At 37.9% G+C, this 18915-nt stretch overlaps 1 protein-coding gene and 1 long non-coding RNA gene across 3 annotated transcripts in view; both read left to right on the top strand.

Moving 5' to 3' along the window:
- VPS13C (vacuolar protein sorting 13 homolog C) overlaps positions 1–6632 on the top strand; it is a 178369-nt gene extending 171737 nt beyond the window's left edge. The window contains exons 81-83 of the mRNA XM_081831199.1: positions 2563–2686; positions 4242–4322; positions 4643–6632. Coding sequence (XP_081687325.1) covers positions 2563–2686; positions 4242–4322; positions 4643–4744 — 307 coding nt within the window. The 3' untranslated portion in view covers positions 4745–6632. The remainder of the gene's footprint in view (positions 1–2562; positions 2687–4241; positions 4323–4642) is intronic.
- Positions 6633–10931: 4299 nt separating this feature from the next.
- The window catches only part of LOC115943573 (uncharacterized), a 34675-nt gene continuing 26691 nt past the window's right edge, over positions 10932–18915 (top strand). For both annotated transcript variants that reach the window (XR_014148665.1, XR_014148664.1), the window contains exon 1: positions 10932–17853. This is a non-coding gene — a long non-coding RNA (uncharacterized LOC115943573). The remainder of the gene's footprint in view (positions 17854–18915) is intronic.

The following is an 18915-nucleotide window of genomic DNA, read 5'->3' as shown; positions in this document are numbered from 1 at the left end:
GGGGGAGACAAACCATGAGAGACTATGGACTCTGAGAAACAAACTGAGGGTTTTAGAGGGGAGAGGGGTGGGGGGATAGGTTAGCCTGGTGATGGGTATTAAGGAGGGCACGTACTGCATGGAGCACTGGGTGTTAACACGAAAACAATAGAATCATGGATCACTACATCAAAAATTAATGATGTATGGTGACTAACAACATAAAAAAATTAAATTAAAAATAAATCACCTGTGCCTTATAATAAAATCTAATCTTGGGGGAGAAATCCATTGTATTCATAGTCATGGGGATTATATAGGCCTATATACCGGAGGATGGGGAATCTTCGGGACCGTCATAGAAGTCTGTCTGCCACACAGACTGTGGCAGTTATCCCAATAGGAAGCAGTGAGGCCTACACTAAAATAATGAAGACAGACAATAGGGGGCAGCCTTGAGAGACCAGGGCCTGGCGACTGATTGAATGTGGAAGAGAAGGGAATACAAGATGACTTTATGGTTTGGGGCTCAAGTACCAAGAGGATTGGTATTACTATTTACAGTAATTTAAGGAAAAAGATTGTTTTTGTTTGTTTTTGAATTTAGTGAGTTTGACATAGATTTGTGGTATCAAAGTAGGGGTGCCTCAGTAGTCAGGGGGACAGATACAGATGTAGATTATAAACGTAGGTGTAGGTCATTGGAGTTCGGATAAGGATTGGAGTTGAGATCTTGGAAATTTTCCTGAGAGTGTGTCAAATAGAAGACCAAGATGGTAAACATGGAACAGGAGGAAGAGAATGATGGAAATTTAGGGTGGTAGAAGAACAATATTATGATTGGCATGGTCAAGAGAGAATTTAAAGACAGTGGGAATGGTGGATTTGCATTTGACACAGTGATTTGTAATAGTTATCTGTAACTTAGCTCTTGGGATTCTTTCTCTTCTGGAGCAGGAGGCGGAGGGAATGGAATCTGGTGTGGTGTTGAAGGATGTCACAAAGATGAGAGGGCAATACCGGCACTTGTAGGCTGGGGCTAGGGATGCTGAACTTCCTACAGTACGCAGCAGTTCCAAGTCCGCCCTAAATTCCTGTAGTTCCTCTGCTGAGAGATACAGTGCCGGGGGTTTATTTCCATCCCCACCCTCCATCAGTCACCAAGTTCATTCAACTCACTTCTAAGCATCTAGAACCTAGCTTGCTCTCCCCGCTTGTCACAGCTGCTGCCTTAACTGAGGTTCTCACTATTTCCTGGTTGGACTATCATAGTAGCTTTCTACCTTGATTGTCTATCCCACCTCTCCTTCCTAGGGCCATGACTCTAAAATAGGAAACTTGATCGTGAAATTTCCCATTGCCTATAGATTTAAGTCAAAATTTACTAAAATTGCAACAACAACAACAACAAAAATACCCACAAAAAAACTTCAAGATCTGGACACTAAGCTAATTTTCTCACCTCTGTGTAGATCTAGTATTCCAGCTACAGACCTCTACATTCATCAAATAAACCTTCCCTTATACTCCTCTTTATGTCAATGCTCTGTTCCCTTTGTCTGGACTATCTCTGCCCTTTCCCACCTGGAGAACTTTCTTTCAAGAGTCCGCTCTTATACCACATACTTTACCCACATAATCAGTCCCTTTTTCTGGTGCTGCTGAAGAATTTTCCTCACATTCTGCTTCTGCACTCATCTCACTGTGCTGTCAGATACATTCACATGTTTATTTCCCTTCTAACCTAGGAGTGCCTCTCAAGCAGAAATCCTACCTTCTTGTTTCTCCAGCACCCTGGATATTTGTAGAATTAACAGTTCCTCTACTTTTCTAGTTATGCTTTCTGTAATAGAAACTTCAGAATCAAGTATGGTTATATCAGTAATTTGAATCACACACTGGGAAATCAATGTGGATGTCTTTTAAGGATTCTTTTTCCTTTTTTAAGGACAATTTTTCTTTTCTTTCTTCTTCTTCTTCTTCTTCCCCTCCTCCTCCTCCTCCTCCTCCATCTTTTTTTGCTATTGAGTAAAATGGGATACTCACTCTGTGATACAGTACGTTACTGTTAAAGTGTTCAAACCTGATATTTATTAGTAGGCCTAAAGTGAATCTTTGCTGACATTTGAGGTTTGTGACATTTCCCACACATTCTTTCTTGACTGGAAGGCATAAATGATTGACAGTAAAGAGCAATTAATAATTTTCCAAGTAAAACATTTTCAGGGTCTTCTGCCTTTATTGCTTCCCAGATGAGAGTACAGCCTGTTCCTTATGTGTTTCAAAGATGATTTCAGTTTTACAGTCAGTTAAAAAAAAAAAGACACTTTTCTGAATTTTGCAAGATTTGCAGAAGGGGAATTTTTGAAAGTCTGCTGTGTTAGTTGGTAGGTGCCGTATTTGCTTTTTGACAGTTACCTAGATTTTTTTTAATGTGAAGCATACTTATTTTTTTTTTTTTTAGTGCCGGGTTATATTGTTTACTGAGTAAGTACTGCCTATGACATCCAGCAGAGCGAAATATTAGAATAATTAACCATGTTTATGACTACCTGAGTGTTTTTGTTTATTTTTGCAAAATAGGCGAGTGTTGTGTATAAGTGAAGTTGAAATCCTCGGCCATATGTCCATAGACTGGCAGTGTCCATTTGAAGATTTTGTACTTCCTCCCAGTGTCCATGGAAACCTGCTAAAAATTTCAATCAAGGTAAGAAAACATGAATCACATGTTTAGAGCCAAGACTTTGTTAAACGATTGGATACCAGTGCTTTCTGGCTGTCTTACTGTTAACTACACAGTGTTTGAAGGATCATCACTATGATGATGATTATATTACTGTTACTATAATATGGTGAAATACAAGGAAAGATGTATAATCAATTTATTTCTGTACTGTATTTTTTTTACAGTCCTTGATTGTGTTGAGTGTCCAGTGAAAAAATTAGGATGTTGATGCTTCCTTTTTTGGTAGAATAAAGCATTAGTAAATACAGTTTTTTTGTTTGTTTTTTTACTTCATAGGAATATTTTGCTGTAATCTTAGATGCTTTTTGGAACATTCCCTTTTTTTGGCTTTTAGGAGATTATTATAAATATTATATCTAAAACACTCATGTTTTATCATATTTGGCACTTACAGGATACTAATACAATTTAAGTATATGATAATACTCTTCCTTCCCATCATTTTCTAAAGAAGAACTTTTAATTACATAGCAAGTAATTAGAAGAAATGATACCCCAACCCTTTGCTTAGTTCTCAGGCCCACTTTTTACTTTGAAATGTATCATTTTTCTCATATATGATATATTATAAATTTATTTTCACCCCTTTAAAAAAAACTACAAATTGTGGGGCGCCTGGGTGGCTCAGTTGGTTAAGCGTCTGCCTTCGGCTCAGGTCATGGACCCAGGGTTCTGGGATCGAGCCCCGCATCGGACTCCCTGCTCTGTGGGGAGCCTGCTTCTCCCTCTTCCTCTGCCTGCCTGCTCTGCCTACTTGTGCTCTCTCTCTGTCAAATAAAAAAAAAAAAAACAAACTACAAATTGTCATTCTGAGGATGGTAATTCCTGGAGTATGTATTTTCTCCTAAACAACAATGATATTATCTCTATTACTGAAAGTATCTGAAAAACATTTATCATAAAATTTAATAGTTAGAGATGCAGGTACTATTACCCTTTAATTTATGTTTTCTTTTCATAGAAGTTTACAAATAAAAGAAACTGTGAAACAATACCATTTTGCATTTCAGCTTTATCTCATTGTAGAACGTCAAAATTGAAAGAGCCCCTTGATATATGAAACATGGTTTTCAAACCAGAGAAGATTCTGTCACTCTGCATATATATTCAGTTATCACTTTTCTTTCACATCAGTGGTGAGAACTGACTCAATGTGTTTTACATTATATAAGAATTTTATCTATCAGCCAAGGAAATGAAGGAAGGGTTTTTTGATTTGTCAGATGTGGTGAGTTATCAGGTGGTGTTTCTGTAGGCTATTTATCATAGCCTATAGAAAGCCATTATTTTATCCAGATAGACGTGTAGTCATCCAATTTCATAAATTCTAACAGCTCACATATGGAACCACTATCCTTGTACCAAAATGATTTAGTTCTTATCATACCTGAATATGGATATTTGGTTAGTCTGTAGGTTATAAAATAGAATTGACATTTAAGCATCCAATTAAAGGATATGGTTTTTTTTCTTCCCCAGAATAATTTCTTTTCTGTCTTTGTTTCTTTTGAAACAGGAGCGGGGTCTGTTCCACAAAAAAGACAGTGCCAGTCATGGCTGTCGGAACATTTACCTGCAGAACACCACCACAGCAGAGGTAAACAATTTACTTTAAAGAATGCCCCTTTAGTTTTTTGAGCTGCAAGATTTTTTTAAAAATCTGTTATAATAATACCCATTATTTCTCCTAAAAGATTTTCCGGTTTTATCTGGTTGGATAGGTGAGCTTAAAATAATATACTGTGGGCTTACGTGCAGAAGGGTCTTATTTTGCACAACCCGTAAAGACTGTGTGTTCTTGTCCTTCACTGTTGGACCTGTGTGGAGAGCTTCATTCAGCTCTTACTTTCATGCCTTTCTCCTCCACATGAGCCTGTACTTGTCTTTACCATTCATAGTAAATATTTTATTTTACAGAAAGTATATAATGCCATTGATGACGCACGGTCAATGAGACACCAGCAAAAATTGATGAAGCAATCATCACTGAAACTTCTCAGGCCCCAAATACCATTTTAATCACAGATCCCAGGGGGCTGCTACTGGGAGAAAAACCAACCAGTTGGTCTTGTCTATAAATCACTCTTCTTTATCTTGCTAAAGAGAATTTTTCAAGCAATCCTTTAGTTTTAGAATTTTTTTTCTAGGATCATGAGTATTGGATTTTCCATGTTTTCCCCTTTAGGTTTGACTCTAATTTTGTAACCATCTGTACGTCAGCAACTCACTTCTACACTGCCACCTAAATGGGTCAGGCCCTCAAAGAAATATCACTTGAAACTCAGAGTGAAATTTCCATTAATGTTAAAGTTGTGAAGCAAAGGGCAATGGACCTGTTTTTAATTAAAGTTTTTGCTGAAGAATAAGAGAAGAGCTTAGAATGACTAGTGTTCTTTAGGAGGTTTGGACAAACCTTTGGACAGGTATTGGATATTTTATTTAAAGGTAATTTGTTCAATAACTGAACTGAGGTCATATTTTTGGTAAATCAGATAACTGACTGAAGAAAAGCCACTAAAGGGAGAGATGACATGTTTTCTATTTTCTTTTCATGAAAACGTTATTTTTCTCCTAATAAAAACATGTTTTACTTTGCTGCTTATTTTTCTTCCTTGCATTAGGATATAAAAACATATGGAAAATCAAATCTAAAAATATCTGTGGTCTGTGCTGTGTAATGTAGCCTTCATAAAACTTTTGAAATTATTTACATGCTCCTTTGAGAGGAACTTAAGTGGCACAATTATAACTTGCTGATACATGGAAATATTGTACTTTATGTTTTTCAAGACTCAAATATGAAAAGCTCAGTATTTTTATATTTCTAGAAATTGTTTTTTTATAAGTTGAAAGATTTTTAAGCGCATCATAAACTAATACTTAATCCTATTGCATACCTAGAAATGTATTTTAAATACTTATTAGGAAGAATGAAAAATCTCTAGTTATTTTATATATAAATAAAATAAAGCATATATAACAACACTGTGGAAAATACCTGGTAAGCATGTCCTTTGAGGGAGCAAACTTATGAGAATCCGTTCAGTACAGCATTATTTTTGTCCTTTCCACATCTCACTTATGCTGATCAGAGATATACTGCCTATAAAAGCTTTTTTTAAAATGCTCAGAAGTATATACCTTGAATGAATCTTTACATTCACTCATGGATTTTAACATGACATTTATTTCAAATCACTGAATTAATGATGTAAATGAAGATGTGGACATACCTGGTTTGCTCTGTTTTTGTTGATAGGTGGTCAGGCTTCTACTATTTTTATTGATGTTTTTTAAGACCAGCCTTAAAACTTTTTAAATTTTTCCTAGTTAATAATTACTGTAGACTCCAAAAGGAGGATATAATAACTGATACCCTAAATATTTGATCTATGATACAGTTATGGTGGGCTTTGCCTTTTCAACATCATTTATTTTTCTGTGAAGGAACATGTCATATATAAAACTTCTAGCCTTAAACAATTTCTGTGTCATTCGTTAATCACAACTTATTACAGGGAGTATCATAAACAGAATTTCATAGCAAATGTGTTAGTTTTTTGTGTCTTTAAAGCTGACTTAATCAGGAATTTGAGATATCTGATTATATATTTCATAGGAATCACAGCTATTGACGATGTCCTAAATATTTAAGAAACCATATTGTACTGATGGCATGTACAAAACATTGAACTAAAAAATTTTTATAGAAATATATAAATTCATCATCTCAGTTGGCTTAAAAGTAAACTTTCAAATGTTTGTGACATTCTAATTTGATTTAATCCCCTGGGACAGAAATAATTCATTGGTAGAGTATAATGTCTTTTGTGTTTTTAAAAATGCTTTGAGAGTTAATTATTTGCTTATGAACTACTGAGAGAAATAAAATATTTAATGCATTGTTTACGAGTGTGAAGACTGTGGGTTTGTGTTAAATATTCAGATAACACTTACCTTTCCTTTCTTTGTCTTTCCCTTTTCCTTTCCCAATCCTGTAATAGTGGGGACTTAAATTAATAGTAATGGAGCACTTAAAAAATGCTAGTTAGGGAAAGGCTTTGCTGGTGGGTACTGAGGTCTCCAGTGCAAGGGGATGTATTTGACAAGGGCCCTGCTCCAACACTTTGAAATCCTTGGCTGCTTTTGCACTGGGTTATGCTTTCCATGGTTTCTCTCCGTCATTGATGGTGTATGGCAAGGATACTAGGGCAGGCCCATTCCTGGAGACAGGAATTGCTCTGATAGCTGACTGGCTTGAAGACTCTTCAGTGGCCTTGCAGAACCTTTCTTAGACTGCATGGTAGTCTGGGAGGCTTCCACCAAGTCTGTTTCTCTCCCCTCCCCTCCCCCCAGTCCCTCTACTGGGAGATCACACTACAAATCTGAAGGCGCTTCCAGTACTGTATTATGCAATAAGAAGAACAGGTGCATGATGTGGACTGTAGCAAAGCAGGGGCATTGAAATAAGAACGAACAAAATATTGGAAGATGTGTAGACCAAAGTTTCATACAAAAAATCTGATCTAGGATGGATTTACTTACATGTGTTTCATGATTTTGAATTATGTTTGAGGGAGGAAACTATCTTTTCAGTTTTTTGTTTTATTTATTTTTTTGGGTTTTTTTGTTCGTTTGTTTGTCTTGTTTTGTTTTGTGCTTTAAGGCCTCTGTGTTGATCTGGTGTTACCTCTAGCTGTATTTTTAAGTGTTCCACATGCATTTCTAAGGCACACAGCCAGGACTAAAGATTAATGCTCTGGTCTTAAAATAATTAAAGAAGAGTTCTACAAATATCTATGCCGGTTAAAATATAGAGATGCAATTAGTGACAGAGCTACAAGAACCATCTTTTTACTGGGGAGAAAACGATCTTCTTCGAGGCACAAGTCCTTTTGGTTGAGAATTACTGCCAGAAGGTCCTCTAGTACTGATGGAAGTGGGTTCACTGCGCATATGTGTTGGTTCTGAAAAGAAAGGGAAACTCACCGGAGCAGAGGGGGAGCACATTTCTCTTGGTAATTGTGCCTACAGTGGAAGAATTTAGGCTTATTCTTGAATTCATGCTTGAAAGTATCTTGAGTTACAAGGCTGTATCATTCAAATAGTCAACATAGTGGGTCTCTTAGATCTGAAAAAGCCTTTAGAAAGGCCTTTTGGGTTTGTTTTGTTTTGTTTTTACATAGACCCACCATCCCTTACCAAAATTCAAAAAAGCCCAGAAAACTAAAAAGTTTTTCATAAATTTGAAGTAAACACATTTGACAGAAAAATCTGAACTGACATTTGGCTAATTTTGGCATTTATTATTTTTGGTATAAATGAGTTGGGCTGTAGCAAAATTAATATATTCAGTTATGGGGTACTGCTCCAGACTTCTTTGGAGGTGTAGAAGCTATGTGGTGTATGAAGCATATTTTGCCTTTCTACAATTTAAAAAGCTTTGTATTCTGAATCACATCTGGTCAAAGGGTTTCAGATAAGAGATTGTAGATCTGTATACCCTTAAAATTATCAATTTATTAAAGTTGCTTCCCAAATTTTAGAAAAAAACCTAAACTACAGGAGGAGCAACTGAATTTTCTTCTACTTCGGACCCTGCCAGTGTTCCATTTTACAGTTATACTGGAAAATTGTTCTGATAAAATGTTCAGAGTAATTGATGTTGACATAGAGGAGACTGAAATATTACCATAGGTTGATGCATCATAAAGATTTGTGAAAACTATGGAGAAAAAAATACAAATTAGAACAAAGTCATGATTTCTGCCCCCCCCCTTATATATTAAGTAAGTAAGTATCTGGTGGATGAAAAGTTTTTAGAATTGACCTCCAGTGGGAAAATAATTCGAATAGTAATGAAATAAGCTAACATGATCCTCTGCCTTGATAGTATCCACTAGGATAATAGTGAACACTTCACAAAGAGGATTCAGCTCTCAGTATTTTTTTTTACCTTGAAGAACCAAATGGTTTCTTCAGAGATTGACTATAGTGCTTAAAGTTTCCCAGGGGTAGTTTAAATTCCATGATAAATAATTTCATTAAAAATAGATTTCAGATCTTGGTCTTTGGATTTGTTTGTTTTTGTAGAAAACATTTACCTTGGGTGCCTGGATGGCTCAGTCAGTTAAGTGTCTGCCTTCAGCCCATGTCCGGCTCCCTGCTCATGAGGGAGTCGGTTTCTTTCTCTCCTTCTGCCCCTCTCCCCCTCCCCCCCCCGCACTTGCGTGCAATCTCTCTCCCTCTCTAATAAATAAAATCTTTTAAAAAAAGTTTATCTTATAATTCCGTTTTTTTCTCAAACTACTTTCCTCCTTTGTCATCATTTAAGCTTTATACATCTTTTTTCCTTTCTTATATATCATTTTATTTCTTTTTACAGTACATTTCCATTATTAAATTCTCTTCATTAAGTAGATTTTATACTGGTAGTTGGCATACTATAACCCAGGGGCCAAAAAAATCTGTTCTTGTAAATAAACACAACACCCATTCATTTGTCTTGGTTATGGTAGTTCCCACTCTACTGTGGCAGAGTTGGGTAGCTGTGACAGAAGCAATATGGCTGACATATCCTAAAATAGTTACTATCTGACCCTTTACAGAACAAGTCCAACAATCTTGATATACTATATAATGAATCTTACAGATGGAACAGAAACAAGACACTAGATGATTTACCCAAGATCTTATGGTGAGATAGGAGTTAAAATTAGGATCCAACACCTACCAACCTCCCTTTTTTATCTCCACCTCTTCCTGGAAACAAGGATACTTGGGTCAGTTTTGAATGAACATGGCCAATGTTAGCTTCTTGGATTTATTTTAGAACCTCACAGCCTTATCCCAAAATTATTTATGTATTTTCTCCTCATCTGTGTTTTAGGTCTAACCGTGACACAAGTATTTCCCATAGTAACATTCAAATCTAAACTGGCCCTTTGTCTAAATTTATTTTTTCCTAGAGAATTGTTATGTGTGGTCTAATATTATTGTAGCAGTTTACTAGCAAAGATACCTTTTGAGGTGCAAAAATTAGGAAGTAAAAACTTCGGGTATAAGACATAAAACTTGCCTCTTTTCTAACGTACAGCTGGAACGAAGAACCAAATGCAGGGTCTTCGGCCATATTCAAACCATTAGAGAGTTCTACTGATATCAGAAGCAGAGAAAAATGCCCAAGATACATACTTTATCACAATTAGATAGGGGCTTACCAAGGAAGAAATGATATTTTAAAGCACAGTACATCATATGATAGAGTAGTAATGTAACAAATGAGCAGGTGTTTGAAGATTGCAATTTGAATGGAAGCTACAACATTTTAGCTTCATCAGAGGATTCTGCTGCAAATCAGTTAAACAAGCACTTATTGATGGTTTAAATTAAGAAGCCACATTTGAACAGGGCCCACTTCCCTTCCCTATGGAGTGCTGTTAAAGATTCTTAACCTACTGTGACACTTCTGATCAAATCTTCCCTATTTCATTCAATTCAGGTTGATTTACACTTTCAAAAATAGTTTAAGAAAAAGGGTGTGTGTGTCATGAATAGAGGATTAGCAGAATTCTTAATTTTTTTAAAATAAAGATTTCCTAGACTCTGCAGTCATTTGAATATCAGTAACTGTGTTATGTCAGTAGTAGATTTTTTTTTTCTTTAAGATAAGAGCGTCATACTTCTGAGAGATTCTGAAATAGTTGTAAGGTCTTCATGACATTTTAATACATGTGGAATTATTGACCACAAATACATTGCAGGAAACAGTTCCTTGCCCATGTTAAAGATTCCTATGGTTAAAGTTTAAAGATCTAGAAAGTGCTTCTTTTGAGTTGACCCCAAATGAATAGAGTGGAAATCTTGCATGACTATTATTACAATCCAGATGGTGAATGGATACTATTGAAAACAGTTTTGTAAGGGCCATTAAGAGTGATTACCCATGACTTACACTGGCGAATAAGAATATATTGCCCATTCTACCTAAAATTAATGACTCAGTCGGTGTTGAATGCAGCTCTTTTAGAAGCACCAATAGTGCTTATTTTTATGTCAAATTGATTAATTTTAATATCCTTTTTTGGGGAGAAAACATTCAGGGGCCGTTGTTTTAATTGTACTTAAATTCATAGAATTTCATATTCATATAATTATAATAGTCCCTGGTTGGAAGGTCCTTATATTCAGCATGAAGCTGTTTTTCTATATATGGAAGCCTATATATGGGAGCACTGCATAATGGAATTAAGGGTTGGTCTCATGTGCTACCATTCATTCAATAAAGCATGTAAGTCTTCAAGTTCTCATCTTTTTCTCTCTACGATCCCTGATTAGACATAACTTCAAGTCATCAACAAACAGTTTACCCATGTCCCTCTCAGATGGTACACTGAGCTAACACTGAGCTGAACCAGATACAGTACACTGCAGGAACCAAATAAGGCAGAGTGGAACTTGGACAATTCCATATTTTCTTCTGCTGTCCTGCTAGTAATAAGTATCCCAACCTATTAACTACTTAAATAAAATTACCCCATTGTTGTAATGGGGTAATTTTATTTGTCCCCATTATATACTGTCCCCATTATATACAATATAATGTCCCCATTATTCTACTTTATTCCACTTATAACTTACTTACACAAAAAATTGTTGAGTTATCCCTTTGATCGATCTTACTATGCTTGATCTTAGCCAAAAGGCTCTTACTAAAAGCAAGAGTGAATTTGTGTGGTACTATAAATTTAGAAATCAAAAGACCCCCCAAAAATCCTTTTGCCTCCCTCAGCCTCAGTTTCTTCATTTGAAAACAAGATCTTTGGACCAGATCTACCTTTTTGTGACTGTTACAAATTTTAGTTATTGATAAAACAGTAAGTTTATAATTGTTATTTTGAAGTGTGAGTTGTGTTAAAGTTTTTATTCCCTTTCTCACAAAATCCCCACAGATATTAAATATATATTTTGAGTGATCAGGAAGGGTTTTTTTTGTTTTGTTTTGTTTTTTTAAATCACAAAGCCTTTAACAGAAAAAGAAGAAGTTTGAGATACTGTTGCTAGTCCTTGCACGTGAGCATAGTCTGGATGGGCGGAGAGTGCAGGTAACTCGGTGCCAAAAGAGAGCCTTTACATGACCTGTGAGGAGGAATGACCATGTCTGGAGCCAGGCTATTGCTCTGAAGATAGAATCCTGCTTTTCTTCCTCAGAGACACACCCTCAGCAGTGCCCTTTGGTTGTCCGAGGATCCAGGCAATATTTGATGGAGTCATAGCTCACATCATGCCACACCAGACCAACCTAGGCTCTCTGTAAGATATCACTACAGTGGACTGAATGTTTATGTTCCCCCAAAATTCATATGTCAACATTGTAACCCCCAAGGTGATGAATAGGGGGTGGGGCCTTTAGGAAGTGATTAAGTTATGAGGATGGGCCCCTCATGAAGGAGATTAATGCCTTTATGAAAGAGACCCTGAAATGCCTGGCTGGCTCAGTTGGAAGAAGATGTGACTCTTGATCTCAGGGTTGTGAGTTCAATCCCCACGTTGGCTGTAGAGATTGCTTAAATATTTTTTTTTTAAAGAGTTGATTTTAAAAAAAGACAACCTGAGAGAGCCCTCATACCCATCCACCATTTAAGGACAGAGTAGGCACCATTTTGTCTATGAAGAAACAGGTTCTCACCAGACACCAAATCTAGCATCATCATCTTGGACTTCCCAGACTCCAGAACGGTGAGAAATGTTTGTTGCTTATAAGCCACCCAATTTATGGAATTTTTGTTATAGCAGGCCAAAATAGACTAAGACAATCTTCCACTCAGAAGATTCTCCTGCTGGCTAGCCCTATCACCTGAAATATTGTTGGAGACCTTGCTTTGGATAGAGGATTATAAATGTTAGCCCTGTGGGTTAATTTGCCAAATCAGAAAGAGGGTAGGTCACTGCTAGGATTAGACTGCCAAAAAATTAAGAAATATCCAATAAAAAATGTTAGATATACTTAAAAAGTATTTAAAATGAGATACTATACAAACAGAAGAGGCAAATTTGAATAAGAACTAAGTGGATCTTCTAGAGGTAGAAAATATCATTGAAATAAAAAGTCAATGAACAACCACAACAGTAAATTAAACATAGCTGAGGTAAGAATTAGTGAACTGGAAAATAGAATTGACTCAGTACATATCCTGGAACACAGTAGAAATCAAGAGATGGAAAATATAAATAAGCGACATAGAAAATACAAAGAGAAATCCAACATACTTCTAATCCAAGTCCAGAAGGAGAGAATAAAGAAATTGTTGATATATTCCAGAATTTATGAAAGATATGATAGATACAGGAAACGAAGTGAGGCCAGAGTAGTATTAAAAAAAAAAAAAATCCAGACATAACATACATTGGTTTGAAACGATAGCAGTGCAAACACAAAGAGAAAAGCAGAAAAAAACAGATTAGTGACAAAGAATCAACAATTAGACTGACAAGAGAATTCTCAACATAATAGCACGTAGGAGACAATGGAATATTTACACATTTTTTAGAGAAAACCAACTGTCTGCCGAGTTGTGTTTAATCAGCAAAATTATCACTGAAGAGTATGGGTTAAATAACCCTTTTCAGAAAAGAAAAAAGTATTTCCACTTTCAGATCTTTTTTTAAAAAAATCACTAAAGGATGACCTTCAGGAAAAAGGAAGTTGAACTCAGAAGGAATAAAATATAAAGTAATGGTAACAAAGAATAGATAAACTTTAAAATACTGCTTTAAATAGCAACAAAGGTGCATAAGAAGTTTATCAGAACTTTGCAAGACACGGAGAAAATTATAAAACCGTATTGAAATAAAGCTTAAATTTTCTTAGATGGGAAGTTATACAATGTTCATGAGTGGTAAGACTCATTAAAGAATAATCATGTTCAAACTCATGTATAAATCCCGTGCAATTCTAATCAACATTCCATGAAGTATTTTTTTTTAAAGATTTTATTTATTCATTTGAGACACAGAGATACACAGAGAGAGAGAGCATGAGCAGGGAGAGAGGCAGAGGGAGAGGGAGAAGCAGGCTCCCCGCTGAGCCAGGAGCCCGATGCGGTGCTCCATCCCAGGACCCTGGGATCATGACCTGAGCTGAAGGCAGATGCTTAACCATCTGAGCCACCCAGGCACCCCTCTCTGAAGTACTTTTTTGTGGAGCTTGAAAGATTGTTCCAAACATTCACATGGAAATTGAAAGGCCAAGAACTGTCAAATCAATTTGAGGAAAAAGATCAAGTGGAAGGTGTGTTTTTTTTCTTTCATATTTCAAAGCTTACTACATAACCTGTAGTTTTAATGAAAATGATGTAATATTTTTGGAGAAATAGATAGGTATATGTAACAAAATAGACTAATAACAGAACCGTATATATGTGGAAATATGTAATATAATAAGGATAGTAAATAAAACATTCTTACTATATAAGTTTCAGGCACAATTGTAAGTGCTTTATGTAGTCTTTATTTTAAAAGATTTATTGATTTATTTTAGAGAGAGAGAGAGAGCAAGGGAAGGTCAGGAAGAGAGATTCTCAAGCAAATTCCACATTGAGCTTGGAGCCCGACGTGGGGTGAGATCATGACCTGAGCCAAATTCAACCAACTGACCAGCCAGGCGCCCCAGTGCTTTACATATTCAGACTCCTTTATCCTCAGAGGTGCATTAAATTTCAGTCAGGCACAGCAGCATTGCTCATAATAGTCATGAATGGATGGATAAACAAATCATGGTATACATATACAATGGACAATTGTTCAGCCATGAAAAGGAATGAAGTATTGAAATATGCTACAAAATGAATGCACCGCCGTAGCACTCTGATAGGTCAGAGAAGCCAGACACAGAAGGTCCCATTTTGTACGATTCCTTTTATATTAACTATCCAGAATAGGCAAATCCACACAGACAGGAAGCAAAGTAGTGGTTGCTAGGGGCTGGGGAAAGGGGAAATGGAGAGTGATTACTTGAAGAATATGGGATGTTCTTCTAGGGGTGATGAAAAAGTTGTCTAACGAGAGAGCGATCGTGGCCGCACAACATTGTGAGTGCACTAGAAGCCATTGAATTGTACACTTTAAAATGGTTCATTGTTGGGGCGCCTGGGTGGCTCAGTCGTTAAGCGTCTGCCTTCAGCTCAGGTCATGATCCCAGGGTCCTGGGATGGAGCCCCGCATCGGGCTCCCTGCTCAGCGGGAAGCCTGCTTCTCCCTCTCCCACTCCCCCTGCTTGTGTTCCCTCTCTCGCTGTGTCTCTCTCTGTCAAATAAATAAATAAAATTAAAAAATAATAATAATAAAATGGTTCATTGTTAATGTGAATTTCACCTCAAAAAAATTTCCATCATCAAGAATAGACTATTCAATAAAGGATGCTTGGGAAATTGATTTCTTCATATGGAAAAATATAAAGTTTTCTTTTTCATACGATACACTAAGATAAATACCAGGTATGTTAAAGCCCTAGATGCGAGTAATACTTTAACACACGTACCTTGTTGAACACACACTAAACACTTCCGTCAGAAATCTCCCTTTTATAAAGCACAACACACGTACTTGATATTAAGAGAATATCGTTATGGTCTTGAGAAGCTAGGATTTTCTGCAAGAGAAAGGACTAGTAGAAAGTGAAGTGACAAACCACGAACGAGGAAGGAATATTTGGAGCCAGGATAACTGACAAAGGGTTATTAATTGAGAATATATGATGAACTCCCTCACCGCAGTAAGAAAAAAGACAACCCAATAGAAAAATGGGCCAAGGCAATGAACAGACAATTTGCTGAAAAGGAAATCTGAAAAGAAATCAGGAACATGCAAATCGAAATAATGACATGCCCTTTTGCATCTGTCAGATTGACAGAAAATCCAAGTTTGAGCACAGCTGATGTTTCACGGGATGCGGAAATGTGGGCCCAGTAAAACATTGCTGATGGGATATAAAATCGCTTTAGAGAGCAATTTGGCATTACCCACACAGCTGAACAGGCGTACAAAACAGTTCCACTCTCAACATCCAACCTAGAGAAACTCTCAAACAAGCAAAGAGGAAATAAGTAAATATACAAGGATGTTTACTGCAACACTTTAAGTAAAAACAAAAATATGGAAACAACTGTCTATCAGTAGTGGATAAAAAAACATAAAAAGAATACTAAAATGACAGTTGTAAGAAATGAACTCGTGTGTGTGTTCATGCACACATGCATACATAAGCTAAAAAAATGTGGAGTGAAAAGAACAAGTTGTGAGACATTTCAGGCACATGAAAATCACACATGCCAACTCCAGGACACTGATTATTTCTAGGAAGGGTGGGTGAGAAAAGGAATGGGATGGGAGAAGGGTGGCTTTTGGTATGTCTACAGTGACTTGTTTGTGAACAGTGAAAGGGATGGAGAGCAAAAATGGCAAAATATTGACATCTGTTAAATCCAGGTGGTAAGTGCTTGAGTGTTTATATAAGATTATTTTTCACACTGTATATATACAAAACATTTCATATTTGAAAGAAAGAAAAAGAAAGATCACGGCCTCATGCTCATGGTAATATATGAACTGAAGAAGTACGTTAGCACAGCTCGGTGAGTTGGACCCCCCCACGCACCCCCCCCACCCCCACCCCAGGATGAGTTGCACCCGGAATGCACAAGGGCTTTCAGGCCAGAGCTGCAGAGCATTCTCTATGGACACTTCCTGTACAAGGGGGCCTCCTGCTGCGGGAAAGAGGGCAGATGTTGAGTAACTCAGGGTCTCGGCAAAAGGCAAGGAGGGAAAACAGGAGAGAGGGGGCCAGGTCAAATACAGAATGAATCCGGCCCTGAGGATGTCCTCTTAAACAAAGCCGAACCCATGCATGCATCTGCTAGATTCTCCCCACACTCCCTCCAGATGCCAGCAGTGAGACGGACACAGACCTCCAAGGGGAGGACAGCTGATAAAAGGTGTCCACAAATTTGACTGTACTTGACTGAGCAAACTGGATACAGCCGACCCAAGGTTTGGTGGGGATGGGGTAGGGGTAGGAATCATGCTGAAGAACGCTGGGGAGACTTAAAAGTAAAGGAGGCCATATTTTGGGTGTGGAACTGAAAAGAGGAGGATTCATTGAAAGTCCTAAATGAGTAATTAGATCCCCACATCTCTCCAGTCTCCCACAACCAGCTAACATCCCTCTTCTGAACTTTGAAGGACACAGGTGGGAGGAAGGAGACGTGTGCAGGGGTGTGACCGGTGGGGTGGTTAGTACCCTGGGGAAATTGACAGAGCTTCTGCATTCTGAGGTACCAGACCCAGTGGGGGCAGTTCAGGGTGCTACACTGAAAATGGGGAGCAGTTAAGGAAAAATGAATATTTTGATGAAGCAGACCACCCCCTCCCCCGGCCCCAGCCTCCCCTTCTCCCCTCACACTCCCAAAACACTGAGCACGCAGGCTCAGACTCCCAGACGGGAAAATGAATCTATTTTCCCCTCTAGAGAGCTAATTTGCCCAGGAGATTTTTGACATTTTGAGATTTTGACATTAGAGATTTCTGACATTTGATGGTCTCCCAACAAAGTAGCTGGGTTTGATTGAGCCCATTGAAGATGGGCTCTCGGAGCAAGAAGGAAGCCGGGAGACAAGGCCCTTGTTTTAGAGAGCTGTGAACCGAGTGTTAGGGAGGGCAGGGGCCTGCGCAGTGAAAGCAAGTCAGACTGCACACTACTCTCTACAATGCAGGTGTCTTTTCCTTGAAGATAGAAATGCTATAAAGTATAGAAAAAAGATACAGTCAGATTCGGTGGAAGGGAATTTCTAAGGAAAGTCAATTTTATTGTTTTCAGGTACAAATGGTTTTCTAAGTTAAACTAGGCTATCAAAGTATGGTCTGGCCAGGGCTCTGGGGGACCCACTTTAATGAATTAGATAAAGTTGATTCATATCTCATATACTAAATGATTGTCAATTGCTGCTTCTAAGGTAATTGAGAATGCTTGAGAGTAACTTAAGTGACACTTTACACTATTAATTAGCTCTACCTAACTTTTTTATTTCATTGACAGAGCAGAGGCCTGGCTTGAATTACTTCAGCAATCCAAGGTAATGAGGTTTTCTGGGTGAGGAAATGTTTCTGGATCTAGTATGGCCTGACAGGAATCTGATTCGGGTTTAGGAAGCTCTTGACCTCTGGTGGCACTTGCTTTGCGTTTCCATATGGCAGCCCAGCCCTACATGTACCTTGTTGAACACACACTAAACGCTTCCATCAGAAATCTCCCTCTTATAAAGCACAACACACATACTTGAAACAAACATATTTTAGGGCTGATTTGATTAATTAATTCGAAGACCAGAGCTCTGGGCAGTTAGTTGCTTCTCGAAACATTTGATTTTGAATCAACATCTTTGTCAAAACAGACAGGGACAAGGTGGCCTCCTAGAGAAAGATAATGTTCCACTCATTTGCTCTCTAAGGAAGCTTGCCGTATCTTTTTTCCTTGTGTCAGAAACCTATGGAGTGCCTTTTCATAAAGAAATACTGTATCTACTTCCAGAATGGCTCTTGTCTTCACGGGGCTGATAATCTAAGCAGGAGATCCCATATAGCACAGGGCGGGGATGGAGTGTATTGTTAAGGAGTGACTCAGACAAATCCGGGATGTCTGCATTTGATTCCACTTTATGATTTTTCCTTCTTTTCCCCAAATTCCTTTTTTTTTTTTTAATCTGCCCCCTTTCCTTGTTCCCAGCTGCTGCGGAGGAGAGACTCTGACCTCACCTCTGTTGGTATCAGGCAGACCCCATTGTGCGGCTTGTCATGTTCCTGGACTGCCCGACTCTGAGACTGTGACAGCTGGGGTGGCCATCGTGGGCAGAGAAGAGATACTCTTATTTCTCTTGACGATGCTGCTTTTCTGTGATGTGGGCAACCCCTGGGCCCCAGCTGCACAGGATAAGAGAGGAGCACCAGTCTGTAGTGGGAAGGCCTAGGCAGGGGTCTCAGGGATGCCCTCACCTCTCGCCCGTCTCCTTGATGGGAACGGAACACGCTGGTTCTGAAAGCCCTTCTAGTCCTTTAGTGGGCTGAGTAGTTTGAACCATGAGTAAAAAGCCCTGGTTGTAATGAGCTTGACATTCTTTTAAAGAATGGCAGGTACGTTT

This window comes from Leptonychotes weddellii, chromosome 9 (genome assembly GCF_054177405.1).
Source record: "Leptonychotes weddellii isolate Sample4059 chromosome 9, ASM5417740v2, whole genome shotgun sequence".
In the NCBI taxonomy this organism is placed as follows: domain Eukaryota; kingdom Metazoa; phylum Chordata; class Mammalia; order Carnivora; family Phocidae; genus Leptonychotes; species Leptonychotes weddellii.
This window is presented reverse-complemented; position numbering and strand designations above follow the sequence as displayed.